This window comes from Artibeus jamaicensis, unplaced genomic scaffold (assembly GCF_021234435.1).
Source record: "Artibeus jamaicensis isolate MK-2021 breed Jamaican fruit bat unplaced genomic scaffold, CSHL_Jam_final contig_388, whole genome shotgun sequence".
Classification (NCBI taxonomy): Eukaryota; Metazoa; Chordata; class Mammalia; order Chiroptera; family Phyllostomidae; genus Artibeus; species Artibeus jamaicensis.
Window position 1 is genome coordinate 5,604,293 of NW_026521813.1, and position 15,680 is coordinate 5,619,972.

General features: G+C 36.4%; 1 protein-coding gene across 6 annotated transcripts in view; it reads left to right on the plus strand.

Moving 5' to 3' along the window:
* LOC119042335 (protein eyes shut homolog) overlaps positions 1-10,500 on the plus strand; it is a 76,264-nt gene extending 65,764 nt beyond the window's left edge. For all 6 annotated transcript variants that reach the window (XM_053664998.1, XM_053664997.1, XM_053664999.1 and 3 more), the window contains 2 exons: positions 1,730-1,891; positions 9,296-10,500. In XM_053664998.1, coding sequence (XP_053520973.1) covers positions 1,730-1,891; positions 9,296-10,485 — 1,352 coding nt within the window. In that variant the 3' untranslated portion in view covers positions 10,486-10,500. The remainder of the gene's footprint in view (positions 1-1,729; positions 1,892-9,295) is intronic.
* The last annotated feature ends 5,180 nt before the right edge of the window (positions 10,501-15,680 follow it).

The following is a 15,680-nucleotide window of genomic DNA, read 5'->3' on the forward strand; positions in this document are numbered from 1 at the left end:
GAAGTCCTCAGTGTAGCTTCTCCCTGTCTCCACAGGCAGACCCACTCACATCTGAAAAGCATCAGAACTATCACTATTTGTCTCAAGTTGTAACATTTCAATGTACAAAATCATCATACTTCAGCAACGAAAGGTATCATCTCTACATTGAAACAATGGGCAAAATATGCTAACATCAAAGTTTCATGAAGATAAACCATTGAGCAAAAGAGGTATACTATGCATAGTTCATATATAATATGGTTTCATTTATGTGACATAAATCAGATACTACTAGATATGCACACACAGTGATTGTATGTGCATTGAAAACCCAAGTCTGGCTATACATTCAATGATAAGTATTAATGTTGGGTCCTGGGAATTGAGAAAAGGAAAATGAAATTTTACCTTTTTAGGGGGGTGGGTGAAGGTGGAGGAGGGTACAAGGGGGATAAATGGTAATGGGAAAGATACAATAAAAAATAAATTATTTAAAAATTTAATCTTTTTGTCTTTACACTCTTCTATATTGTTTAAATGTCTTACAATGAATATGTATTACTTTACTAATTCTTATAAGAACAGTTTCATAAGGATGACTACTTTTTAAACCATCTCTGTAGTCTTAAAATAAACTTTAATTCAGTGTTAGGAACATGTGGTCTGGGCAACACTCATGTCAGAAACACTAGGGTGTTTACGAAAAATACACTTCCTATTCCTCCTGTCAGCTCTCATGAATCAGGCCCTCCGGGAGTGAGGGGCAGGACTTTGCTTCTTGGCAACTATACCATGTGATTTTAATCTCTACTATTCTAAATTGCAGTCATCAAATTAATGATGTGTTTGCTTAAAAGTCAGCAAATGCCAGCATCTCCTAGATAAACAAACACCCACCAGTTGCCTATCAATCTAAAAGTGAAAGACAATGGTTGGTACAGGCTGGTCCAAAGGGAGGAAAGGCCAAGCAAACGGATGAATGGCTCAAAGCACAGGGTGAACCAGGGCACACTCGAAGAAGCACTGTCACGTGACAAAATGACAAAAACTGCCAAAAGCTCAGAACTTCCTTTATTCCTCTCCGAATTTCCCATCTGGTCTGTTGTAGTCAGAAGCAATAATTAATATGTCATGGACTATAACTCAGTATAATGACTTGACTTCAATTCATATTGAAATTAATCTTCTCATGCTTACCATGAAGTAAAACCCAACAGTTAGCACTTTCTGAAGAGTTATGGGCCTAAATTACTGTCAAGTAAACTAATATTTCCACTTACAGAATCACTAAAATGCATCTTGATTGCACTCTATATTTTAACCAGGACTATAGAAACTAAACAATAATTCATGTAGTGATGCCTTCTATGTTCCACTATTTGAATCATCTTTTTTTAAAGCATTATTAATGTAAGACATTCCAAGAAGCTCACATTCTTGAGGTAAGAATAATACATTCTCAGAACACATGCATCAAATGCCTGTCTATAATCCAATCTAGAGTGGAGTCTGCGTCACAGAGCACCAGCGATAGGAACATAGTTCCCAGAAGTAGTGGAAGGTTTTTTCAGGGACTGGCCCCATCACAAAAAGCCTCCTGTTAGTGGGATTAGAAGAGCTACCAAGGTTCATTGTATATACAGCTGGGGACAATCCTTGGAAGATAAGGTAAGTGGCAAAATCTTGAATTTATCGCATTTATGAGCACTGTTGTTTTTGAAACTCGGGTTTTTGTTTTGTGTTTTAGCTCTATCTATAAGTGATCCATCTTTCAGAAGCCATGAATTATCCTGGATGTCTTTTGCTTCCTTTCATATTCGAAAGAAGACACATATTCAAATGCAGTTCCAGCCTTTTTCTACAGATGGAATTCTATTTTATGTTGCACAACAATTACAAGCACAATCAGGTAAAGATGGAAGAATTTTTGTGTGCAAGCAAAAAAATCCAAATGAAGTCCTGAAAGTTTATTAAGTGATATGTGATGAAATATTTTATTTTTTAAATCACCTACTAGCCTATAAATATGTAAACACTTGATACTTTCATGTTCTATTGTTACTGCAAGTGTTATGTTTATGAATTGACTCCCTAAATATAAATGTTAATAAAATAGCAATAGCTTTATTAGAAATAACGTTAGCAAAATCCAAATATAGTTAATGTCACCTTTATAATAATCCTGTCAAAAAAAGGTTGAAGCCATGCCTGGTAGTCTATGTCAAAGGAACAAAATATGCATATAAAAGATTTCAAAAAGGAAGACCTGGCTGTTATATTTCTAGGAAATCCATCCACATTTACGGCTCCTAAAATTTTTCCTCTTTTTAAAATATATTTTATTGATTATGCCATTACAGTTGTCCCATTTCCCCCCTTCATTCCCCTCCACCCTGCACACCCCCTCCCCCAACATTCCCCACCTTTAGTTCATGTCCATGTATCATAAGTTCTTTAGCTTCTACATTTTCCACACTACTCTTGCCCTCCCCCTGTCTATTTTATACCCACTGTCTATGCTATTTAGTCTCTGTACCTTCTCCCCTTTTCTCTTCCTCCCACCCCCCTGTTGCTAACCCTCCATGTGATCTCCCTTTCTGTGGCTCCACTCCTGATCTAGCTGTCTGCTTAGTTTGCTTTTGTTTTAGGTGTGGTTGTTAATAACTGTGAGTTTGCTGTCCTCTCACTGTTCATATTTTTTACCTTCTTTTTCTTAGGTAAGGCCCTTTAACATTTCATATAATAAGAGCTTGGTGATGATGAACTTCTTGAACTTGACCTTGTCTGAGAAGTGCTTCATCTGCCTTTGTATTCTAAATGAAAGCTTTCCTGGATAGAGCAGTCTTGGATGTAGGTCCTTGCCTTTCATGACTTGGAATACTTCTTCCCAGCCCCTTCTTGCCTGTAAAGTCTCTTTTGAGAAATCCACTGACAGTCTGATGGGAACTCCTTTGTAGGTGACTGTCCCTTTATCTCTTGCTTCTAGAATTCTCTCCTTCATTTTAATCTTGGGTAATGCAATTATGAAGTGCTTTGATGTGTTCCTCCTTGGGTACAACTTCTTTGGAACTCTCTGAGCTTCTTGGACGTCCTGGAAGTCTATTTCCTTTGCCAGATTGGAGAAGTTCTCCTTTATTATTTGTTCAAATAAGTGTTCCACTCATGGGTGTTCCTCTTCCCCTTCTGGTACCCCTATAATTCGGATGTTGAAACATTTAAAGATGTCCTAGAGGTTCCTAAGCCTCTCCTCATTTTTTTGAATTCTTGTTTCTTTCTTCTTTTCTCTTTGGTTGTTTCTTTCTTTTTTCTGGTCCACTCCATTGATTTGAGTCCCAGTTTCCTTTCCAACACTATTGGTTCCCTGTCCATTTTGATTCATTTCACTTAGCATAGTCTTCATTTTTTTCATCTAATTTGTGACTAAAATTAACTACTTTTGTGAGTATCCTGATCACCAGTGTTTTGAACTGTGCATCTGATAGGTTGGCTATTTCTTGGTTGCTTAGAAGTATTGGCCCTGGGACTTTGATTTGTTCTTCTGTTTGAGCCATAATTTTTTGGTCTGGTCACGCCTGTTATATATGAGGGGCAGAGACTTAGATGTTCACCAGGGTGGGACAATCCACATTGCTGGGTTGTGATGCTGTATGTGGGGGCAGGGTCAGAAGGGAGTAATGACGTTTGTTCCACTCGGATTTCAGTCCCCTCTGCTGCTTCCCACAAGCAAATTGGGCCCTTCTGGTGCTGGTCCCTGGGTGGGTGGGCTTGTGTACATTCCAGGACCCTGTGGGTCTCTCCCATGAACTCTCTTGTGAGGCTGGGAGTCTCTCCAGGCAACTCAACCCCCACAAGTTTTTTCAATCGGTGCTTTTAGTCTTTATTTCCCATCGCTGGGGCCCTGGGTTGTGCGATCTGTCTCACTGCCCGTTTTTTGCCTGGTTTATCTGCGTGCAAATGTGTGTCTACAGTCAGCCAGCTGCCTTGCATGCCTCCCTGGGTTTGCACCTTTCCTTTCTGCACCTGGGTCACCAACCACCGCCTTTTTCTGCCGACCCCTCACTGCTGGCCGATGACTCTGCCCCTCTTACCAGTCTGGATGAATGGTTCATTGTTGTTGGACTTTGGTACAGTTCAACTTTCTGTCTGTTCTGGTTGTGTTTTTGTTTCTAAATCTTTGTTGTCCTTAAATTTGGTTGTGTGAGGAGGCACAGTATTTCCACCTACGCCTCCATCTTGGCCAGAAGTCCTAAAATTTTTCTTTAAGTAGCTCTGTCTTCTAAATGGTAAAAGCCTAGGATCCACATCCCAAAATAAGTTTATAAAAATTATTTGAACCATAAAATTGCATAATTATTGTGAAACAATTTTGAATAAAAATATCCAAGTACTATGTTGTACCCAAAATTGAGATTTGAGTTTTTATTACTTTGTCCTTTATTTCCATTTTCATATATTTCTCTAAAACTTTGACAGAGGCATTTGCATAGTTGCATTTTTACTGCAAAATATTTTAAAATTTTTACATTGAGGTTTTTCTTTTGTTTCTCAGAAAACAGAATTTTAGTATTAAAAAATAATTAATTTGGTTTGTTTCTCAAAGTCAACAAATATTGTGCCCTTATTTTCACAGTCTAACCTAAGTAAGTCTTTTAAAGGTGTCTTAATATGTTGCTACAAGCTAATATCAGAGAATTAGACCAAAGTGGTTTTATCTCAGTCCACTGGTGAAATGCCTTCAAAATAAATTCAAGGAGAAAAGATGGTGATTTCAAAGAAGGAAGATAACATAATTGAGCCATAAAATATCTTAGAAAAGAATCGTTCTCCTGAGATTTGACATTTGGTTTTAAATTCATGATTAATTTAAATCTCCCTATGAAAATGCTAAATGGAAGAATTATTTAGCTAAATAGAATAGGAAATTTCTGTTTATAAATCTAGTCATTAAGATATCATCAGTTTTAATATATATATATATATATATATATATATATATATATATATATATATCTATATATCTCGAATAAAAAACCCTCAAAGTTAACCTTTGTATGGTAAGGGCAGAAAGTCAAGACATATTCAGGACTCTGGCCAAGGATGTTGTACTGTAACTTAACACTCAGTGCACTGGATACATATCTGTGTTCATGTCTATACAATTAAAAGCTCATACACATTAACTCTTATAGGAGGCAAGAACACATTTTTTCCATGTTATTAAACAGCACTGTATTTCAGTTCATGAAAGTCAAGGTTTGTTTTTTTTTTATCAGCCATTAGACACTATTTACAAAGAGAACTGAAAATAGGTTTATTAGTTTCGTGTCATAACTGGTGCTGTATTTTATACTTATGTAAGGAAATCATAAAACCTTTAAAACATTGGAAAATCTAAGCTCTACATTTGCAGTTTTAGATTAACTTAAAGGTAATTAACAGATGGAAGGTATATACTTATTTATTAGCAATCAAGTAGTATAACAAGTGGAATATATTTATTTATTTAGGGTTGCACAAATAGAGGTGACTGTCTCACATTTTGTACCTTCTCTAAAAACTATGTCTGATATAAACATTAACCAAGCCTTCTAGCTCATCCTCTGCTAAGAGGAGCTATTAATAAAAACTTCCCAAACATTTAATACACAATATCAAAAATCACAAATTTAGATTGTCAGTGGCCAATTAGATTTTCATATGTGCCAAACCAAATTCTCAATCAACAAGGTTTCTGTGTCTCTTCAGAGGTAAATAATTTGAATAATTCAAATAGTGTAAAATTTAAAGCAAAAGGATAATTTGAAAATTATCCTAGTTAATTTTAGATCTGATTTTGGAAAGAGATAAAACTTTGGCACCTGTTGATCTATTTCTCCTAAATATTTAATATCACAACATGTTTTTTGACACAAGAATTATCCATATTACGTTAAGCATAAATTAACCATAGTTGAATTCATCTTTTTAATAAAACATTTAAAATTTATTTTTATTGAGAGAGAGTCACCAATTTGTTGTCCCATTTATCTATGCATTCATTGGTTGATTCTTTCATGTGTCCTGACTGGGAATAACCAAAATGCTGGTGTATGGAGACAATACTCTAACCAGCTGAGCTACCCGGCCGGCCTGAGTTCATCTTGATACAGTTACAATCCTCTCAGACAAACACGTAGCTAAGAAGCTTAATCAACTACAATGTAAAGTTAAAGCATATTCAAACAACTGACAATAAAAGATAAAATGTTATATTACCTTTGCTTCTATTTTTAGAGAAAACATGTACAAACTTCCCTTAATAAACTGTCTGTAGTCTCATCACAAGTGTTAGGTTCTACCAGGTTCCTTTGATCTGTGATGCTTGGTGGGGACAAGGGCAGCCAGAGAGGGAGGGCGGGACGGTGGGCCTGCCGCCTGGTTAAGCATGGTGAATAGCCAAAGTGTTTTCCCATATCATCTTCATTCCACTTACAAGTTCACTTTCCTCTAAGGGTGAACTTTAAACACACACCCTAATGCCAATCTGTGTCTACAGCACTATTTTCTAGTCAACTAAAACCAAAGGTCTGTGTGACAGAAAGCTGTAAATAAGCTAAGAGCAATTTTAGCTTCTGGGGTCACAGAGGGAAATGACGCACACACACCCTTTTATTGTCAAATTTTTAAAAAGATTTTAATTATTTATTTTTAGAGAGGGGGGAAGGGAAGGGAGAAAGGAAGGGAGAGACACACCGATCGGTTGCCTGCACATGCCTCAGCTGGAACTGAACCCGGAACGTAGGCAGGTGCCCTGACTAGGGATCAGTGAGCTTTCGCTCTGTGGTGGATGCCCAACCAACTGAGCCACATAGGTCAGAGCTTGTCAATTCTTCTTAAGAGGAGAATGCACCGGCAAAGCCATGTTAAAATAAGCAGTTCTCCTTGCTCTTTTCTTCTGGTTGGCAATTTGAGCTGAGATACAGATTTACAGCCTCAGCTTTCCTAATCATTTGCTAGATAATTTTTATTCCAGTGTAGCACTTCACTGTAAGATTGTTTGCCATAGGACACAGTAACAAAAGTTCTTCCATTATGCCATGAAAAAGAATTGTTTTGTGTCCACTTGCAAGCCACAAAGCATATTCCAAGTGCTATACATTTTTAAAACTTACTATCAATTGTTTCATTGTTCTAGTTTCTTATGGTATAAAAAATTTTAATGATTAAATCTGTATTTAATCTTTTCTTATGTAAGCTGTTTGTAATACTGCTTCTCTTCTCTTAGCTTAGAACGTTGTTCATGTTAGAAAATGTGAAATAAATTGAATTTCTTCCTCTTTGGAGGAATTTTTAAAAACCGATTTATATGTTATAGGGTTAATGCCATAAAATTAGTATTTGAGAACTACCAAGTAACCTCACAACTATACGAAAGTATTTCTTAATGCAATGATATTCATTGAGTGTCTCATCATGTGTTAGGCACTGTGCTTGTGCTAGGGATGAACTGTTGGGCCAAATCAGATACAACCACGGTTCTCATGAAGCTCACAAGGTAGTCAAAGAGGCAGCTATTAATCAAGTAACAGATGTGATGATTTAGATTATATTTGTGAGAAATATAAATTCTCTAGAAATTACGAGAAAATTAAAGCAAGAGAACCATACTTTGTGTGGTCTTATACTTTTCTCAGGTGGAAATGATAGGCCTGACCATACAGCAACTGTGCCTCCCACACACCCTAGAGTGATCTGCTGTGGACCGCAAGGGGGTACAGAAGAAAGAACATTATTTGCAGGTGGGAGATGAGGCTGGCGGGCCCTTCAAAAGTGGGGAGAGGAAAGCATAGTAGCATGTGCCAGTAAATCTCACTGGATAGAAAAGGAACAAACTTTTTATTGTTTCTGGAATGTTAGGGGCAAGGGAAAATGCTGTTTTGAGGAAGATTCTTTCAGGGTTTGTACTGTAAACCACTTTGCTACCCTCTTGAAACAATCTTACACTGAAGAGCTACGTTCTTTTTGCAGGCATGTAGAATTAAGTGCATTAACTTTTCCTCTGAATGCCTCATTGCAACTTCATGTACATGCTATGTCACTGGTTCAGATTTTTTCACACATGACTATATAATTGAGATAAATATTGTGAGAGAAACCTCATGTATTAAAACATTATTAGAAAAAAAACTGACCAAAAAACACTTCTCTGAGGAAGTGGCATTTGACCGGTAGAAGTTACTTAGATGAGGTGGAATGGGATGGAGTGTTCCAATAAAAGAGAACATGCACAAGGTTCTGAAACAAGGGGATGAAATTCTCACAAGGTCAGTATTGCTGGAGTGGAGTGCAGGAACCGGCAGAGAATACATACTAGGCGCAGCTGGAGAGAGTGGCCAGGAACCTACAGAAACTTTGTTGATACCTTAGATTTTAAGTTCATAGTCTGACAACAGTTAATACCATTAAGGGTAGTATAATAATGAGAATGTTTTTTGATGTAATTACTTTAGCTTCAATGCAGACCAGAAAATCAATTTGAAAGAAGGGTGATAGATCATATACTAGAGATGATAGTAAATTTAAAGTGGCAGGAGAGAAGTGGATGGAATCAAGATGTTTACAATGAATCCAAATGCTAATAAATGTGTTTGATTAGAGACTATGTTTGACAAGTTATGTGTGGATCGAAGACTATATCCAAAGGTCACACTTAAATTTTGGGTTTGAAGGACTGGATGGAGGGACTGACTGAGTTCGGGAGGACTGGAAGAGGCCGGGTGTATGAAAGGAAATTCACAAACTGAGATACGAACTTTGCGGTTTGAGGCACCTTTAATAACCCAAGCAGAGCTCTCAACTAAGGGTCTGTGTACTTGCAGACAGAACTTGATGCCAGGAGCATGGCTGAAACACACAATACAATAAAAAATTTTCACAGCCCCACTATTAACTGTTTATTTCTTTTGCCTACCTCCCAATCTGTCAAAACAGTGGCTTCGGGTAGATGTTGCTTTTTTTACACATTCATCCTAAACTGAAATTATTAAAGGAAAACCTCACTTTAGCTTAGTACAATACATCACTCAGTAGATCACTCAAATATTTATGACTAGGGGAAACTTATGTGGCCAATTCCACAGCAAAATAATACAGAATGTGTGAATGAATGTACACACACACACTCCAATCTGTAAATGGAAAGAAAATTCTCTAATTATGCCCAAGACCATTACCTTTTTTTCCCCAAATGAAAACTTAAGTCACGTGGCCAGAAAAGCAAGTTTTTAATGGACTAACATTTTACCGTTACTAAATTGGTTTTCTTTCTCAACAGGTGATTTTTTATGTATCTCTTTAGTAAATGGTTCTGTTCAACTTCGCTACAACCTTGGTGACAGAACTATCATTCTAGAAACTCTCCAAAAAGTAAATATTAATGGAAGCACTTGGCATGTGATTAAAGCAGGAAGAGTTGGTGCAGAAGGCTACCTGGATCTGGATGGGATAAATGTAACAGAAAAAGCCAACGTTAAAATGAGCTACCTGGACACCAACACTGACTTCTATATTGGAGGCGTGTCATCCTTAAGTCTTGTAAACCCCATGGCAACAGCAAACGAAGCTGTAGGTTTTCAAGGTTGTGTCCGAGAAGTCATTATAAATAACCAAGAATTACCATTAACTGAATTAGGAGCGAAAGGTGGCTCAAATGTAGGCGACTGTGACGGGACAGCCTGTGGGTACCATGCTTGCCAGAATGAGGGCGAATGTATAGTTAATGGCACCACTTTCTTCTGCAGATGTTTGCCACGTTGGACTGGACGTACATGTGACCTGCCTGTACACTGTGTGAATCATCTTTGTCTCCACCAGTCCCTATGTACACCTGACCAGTCATTCTCTTATGGCTGTTTGTGTGCCTTGGGGTGGGCAGGAAGGTATTGTGAAAACAAAACTTCATTTTCAACTGCAAAATTTATGGGTAATTCTTACATTAAATACATTGACCCACACTATAGAATAAGAAGCCTTCAGTTCACTATTGTATCTTTAAATTTCAGTACTACTGAAAGAGAAGGCTTAATCATATGGATAGGAAAGGCTCAAAATGAAGAAAATGATTTTCTTGCAATTGGTCTCCACAATCAGAGCTTGAAAATAGCAGTTAACTTAGGAGAAAATATTTCTGTACCTATGATTTATAGCCATGGTACATTCTGTTCTAATTCATGGCACCATATCACTATAATTCAAAATCAGACTCTTATTAAGGCCTACCTAGATGGCAATCTAATCCTCTCTGAGGATATTGATCCACAAAAAAAATTTGTTGCTCTAAACTATGATGGTATTATTTATCTAGGGGGCTTTGAATATGGTCGTGAGGTAAACACTGTTACTCAAGAAATTTTTAAAAGAAATTTTGTTGGTAAAATTAAAGATGTGTTTTTTCAGGATTCAAAAAAAATTGAGTTAATTGAATCAGAAGGGTACAATGTTTACACTGGAGATGGAGAAAATTAGGTTATGCAAACTAATAGTGGTTATTATACTATACAAAATATATATGAAAATACAGTTCTTTTGGTAGTTATTTCTTTGGCACATTGTTTACTGAAAATCAACTCTTCACTATTATCTGAAATAGTCTAAATATGAACACTTTTTTTATAAACTTATAAATATAGCTAAAGAGTCTAGTTGTTTTCCTACATAAAATTTATCTGTATGTTGGTAAGTTTTCACTACTACTTCATTTAGTGTTTCTTCATCTGTGAATTGTTTTGAAATGAAATGTAGGTGGAAATGAACTAATTATACACAAGGTAAATAAAAAAGCTAAACTTATTACAAGGAAAATAAAAATTATGAAAGAAAATATTCTATTCATGACTCAGCTATAAATATTCACAATTGGAACTGTAAAATTTGAATGCTGACTTAATCCAAAATTTGTGAAAAGGTGGAATGTAGGGAAAACAAGTTACATGATGAGTGTAAAATCCTTGTCTTCCAGTTATCAATAAATATTATTTTATAACTATTTTTAAATAGCATATACATGTCACTTACAAATATGAAGACAAATATCTTATAAATATATAAAAGAATTATTTACCCCTAGAGAGAATAGTGCAGATACTGTCAGTTTTTATTTATTAAATCATATAGGATTATTTTCAAACCATGTACTTACTATATAAAACTGATACAATTTTAAAATTAAATTTCATTTATTAAACTTCATTTATGTTTAACTTTTAATGTCTGCAGGTCTCAAAATTGGGCAGTGAACAGGTTCTAAACAATGCCATGTTAAATTATTTTCCTGATGATTTGTACTGTTAAAAGTGTAACTTGAGAAAATCCGTTCTACCCAATACCAGAGACTGATATAAGTGAATAGTATTTTCACCACTCACCCCCATTCCACCACTGTAAATTGGGAGGAAGTGGTCACTTAGCATTTTCATTTTGGTATTTCTAGTAATTTTGCCACCAAGAAAGCAACTGACCACACATCGCTGGTACAAAGCACTGACTGCACTATGGAGGGAAAATAAAACTTAGTAATAAACAGCATGTAAAGTTTAAAAGGAAATAAAGACTTCAAAACGAGGGCTGGTGAACAGTGAAATTCTTATGCAAACTCTGCCTTCACAGGCTCTATAGTCTATACAAAGAAACTAGATAAGCAATTTGTCATTTGAAGAATTTTACCCCCCAAAATCAGCCTTATTTTTGCGATTCAGTTGCAGTCAGAAAGCAACATTCTTGGAAAGCCCTAGAACGGAAGTTGAGAATTTTGGCACCATTGGTAGCAGACATACAATTCCTATTAGCACTGAAAGTATGTGAACAAAATATAAAGTGGAATTCCAGAATGTCTATACATTGATCAAAAGGGTTTTTTGTGTAACAGAAATCACAATTCTACAAGACATCCCTGTCCAGTCTTTTCTGAAAAGGTTTGACCTGAATTTGTTTTAGTCCATACTACTTCCTTTAATTTTGGACATATTGGGATCATAAAGGTAACTTCTCTAAAAAAAAAAACAAAAAAAAACTCCTTGATAACCGAAATCTAACTTTTAAAGATATATTTTATGTACAAAGGCAAGAAAGTTGTTCTATGGAAGGCTACAAAAGCTTCAAGGAAACTGCCTAAAATGCGCCCGTCATATTACGCCACGTTCTCTCAGAATAGCATGCCTTTGCCTTTCTTTAGAGCAAGGCTTCCCAAAGTGGAGTCCAAGGATCTTTAGAGGGGATGTAGAGTACTTCTTTTCCCAACAAATCCGTGGAAAAGCCAGATTTTCTTCGTATACTTCAAACAAAATGGCACATTACAAAACACTGAATGTAGAAGCAAATGAGAACCCAGCTCTCTTAATTCACACTTAGATGTGCAAAAATGACGACTTTCTTACTAAACCAATTTGGTTACTTTCCATTTAAAAAGTTCTATTAACATAATAGGATTATCTTTAAACAAATGAATATTTTTTAAGTCTAGCATTTCTATTCCTAACAATCTGATATAACCCATAAAAACAAAAGCTCTTTCGAGTTCTGTATTGAGTGTAAAGTAGTGCTGATACGTTTTGAGAATTGATGCTTAAAAGCTGCTTCTCACAGCTGCACAATGACAGTGTGATCATTTGTCTTTTACATCACACTGCAACTCCAGAACTTACAGGCTAATGGCATTGCTCACCACTGAATTCCAAGAACCTAGCAAATGCCTGCCAAGTAGGCCCAAAATGAAATAACTGAAAGCCTACACCGTGACATTCTATTAAGTCAAAATGCCTTAGTGAATCTTCTTTAACCCTAAAATCCAAAATTCCAAGTGGTCAGTTATCACTTTGTTTTTGCTACACTAGCAGTGGTGTTAAGACTTACGTGAGATGCTTTTCCAGCACTAAATAACAATGAATAAAGACCTGTAAGATAATGTTACTGTTATGATGCTTCTGAAAGTGTTATATTTAACACTTTAAATTGAGTTGAAGTATCTAACCCAGGGGGTGGCAATATTTATCCTTTAAAGATTCCTTTTAAAGATTTAAGTTCCTCGAAAAACCCCGTAAAGGTATTTGGGGATCTTGGGAATTATATTGGATTCACTGCCTCTTAAGTGTGTATCCTGGGTTTCCTCCAGTGATTTAGCTCTGCATCTATAAATACACAGTGCGCTCATGTTTTCAAAACAGGTCTAGCTATTGGCCCGCTGTTTTTCAGCTCATCTATTTATGTACCCTCTTGCTCTATACATGAATCAGTGAAATTTTTTATGAAACAGGAATCCAAGAATGTGTTATTTGGCACCTTTTTAAAAGCAGTAACCAATTTTGTGATTTGCTTTGGGAGACCAAAGTCAAGAGTTGATTATAATCTATATTGCCCTTTGTAGTCACTAGGAAGTAGTAACCTGACCATTGTTTTAGAAGGGTCTCAGATGGGAATAGTGTAACTGGTAGAAGTGTGAAAATTATGTAAACTATTTGCTTTAATAATATCTGATTCATTAGGAAGCTCTTGTAATGCTTTTATACTTGATTAGTATCATTCTTTAAAAACACATTAAAATGTGGGTGGGAGGGGGTGTGCAGGGTAGAGGGGAATGAAGGGGGGAGATGGGACAACTGTAATAGCATAAATATATTTTTAAAAAGATGAAAAACTAAGAGCAGATGAGTATAAAGTAAGTTTTACACATTAACACATGAGGGGGGGGAATGGGACAACTGTAATAGCATAATCAGTAAAATATATTTTAAAAAACACATTGAAAACTAAGAGCAGGTAAGTATAAACTAAGTTTTACATGTTAACACATGAACACATTAACATCCATGTGGCTTAACTTGCCACTCCATTCTTTTCTATTGTTGGCGTTATTTTATAACTTTTAAACATGTTTACTATGGCCTTAGATGTTTGAGAACTCCAAAATTTTAAGATTAGCCCACCCACAACTAAGCTACATTTAGTGAATCAAAAGCTGTGGTAAGTAGAATGCCACCCCCAAGTTGTCCACATTCTAATACCTGAAACCTGTGATGTTAGGTCACATGGCAAAGGGGAATTAAAGTCACAGATGAAATTTAGGTGCTAATCAGGGGACCTTAAAAAAAAAAGGCAAAAGAATCTTGGATGATCAGGGTGGGGACCAATAATCACAAGAGTTCTTAAAAGTAGATGAGAGGCTGGCAAGAGTCAGGGACAGCAACATGAGACCCAGGCCCATGTTGTTGGTTTTGAAGATGGAAGAAGGAACCATAATGCAAAGCAGGTGGGGTGGCCTCCAGAAGCTTGAAAAGGCCAGGAAATGGATTCTTCTCTAGAGCCTCTAAAAATGCACCCTCTAGACACATCTTGATCTTAAATCCACTGAATCCACATCATACTTCTGATCTGCTGAAGTTTTATGATAACAAATCTGTGTCGGTTCAGATTTATCTTAAAAATTAAGATAACAATTTTTTAACATATCTTAAAAATTAAGCCACTATATTTTTAATGTCATAACAGCAATAGAAAATAAGGCCTGGAAAATTAGGATTTGAGATGAACATGAACGTCACATAATGTGTATGAGAACCCACAGGTCTTCGGTTGTATCCTCTCACCTGGAGTTGGCTGTGGAGGAATAGGGCTGTGAAAGGCACACATAATAACCAGGTTTTTGTCCCTCTCCCCTGCTCTCAATTCTCGAAGCACAACTGCCACACATACTGACTTCGGAGAAAAATACAGCTGAGCTGGAATCCCAGCTCTGATCACAGCAGTCTAATCTAGGTCAGGTTTTTCAACTTTACTAAGTACCAGTTCCCTCAGCTCTGTCTTTATCTTTCAGGCTGACCAAGGATTGCATTGTTGGAAGTGTTTAGCACGGTTGCAATACAAGAGGATTCGTGGGAGCTTTCTTGTTGCCACAAGGATTACAAACGGTGGACTTAATAAGTATCAAAATACCCTAGTACATTTTACTTAATAGAGGTATGTATAAAACTGCCTTGAGATGGTTCTAAATTGTAAAAAGCATCAAACTTTTGAAAACAGAAGAAACGAAGGTGAACTTCATGTAACTTGCTAATTTGTAGAATGCTGGCTGTGAGACATAGAACCAAGAATGGCTCTGCTATTCTTGGAAACTTTTCTCATTTTCCCTTACACTTCTCAAACATTAAAACCTTGGTGATATAATATGCCCATGCGCTCCCTACTTGCCAGTTTCAGTCAACCAGGGATTGAGACCTGGTTCTAATACTTAGTTAACCCTAAAATCCTAGGCGATGGTCATCTCCTACATATGTAGGATGTGTCAAGATCCAATGAGACATGAATCAATAACTTTAAAGTAAACATCAAGCAGTATGTATAGGAAATTATTGGCTAAGAGGCAATCAAAAACTGACTTTAGGGTTTTCTTCCACTGGTTAACTTATTCTTGACTCATATTTTGCAAAAGAAATCTGGTGTCTGATCAACCCTCCCAACCAGATAAATTAGATTTGCTGACAACATATTTGAAATCAAAAAGCTAATTTTGGAGGATCTGGGTGGGTTTTAATGAAGCAGGGGATAAGAGGGTAGAGGGCATCCTGGTAACGATTTCTTTATAATGGTGTAAAAGATGACGCACTGACCTTAAGTTTGTTTGTTTGCAGACTGTTTTCTAACAAGTTCATTCCCAAACAAAAAAGTAGACC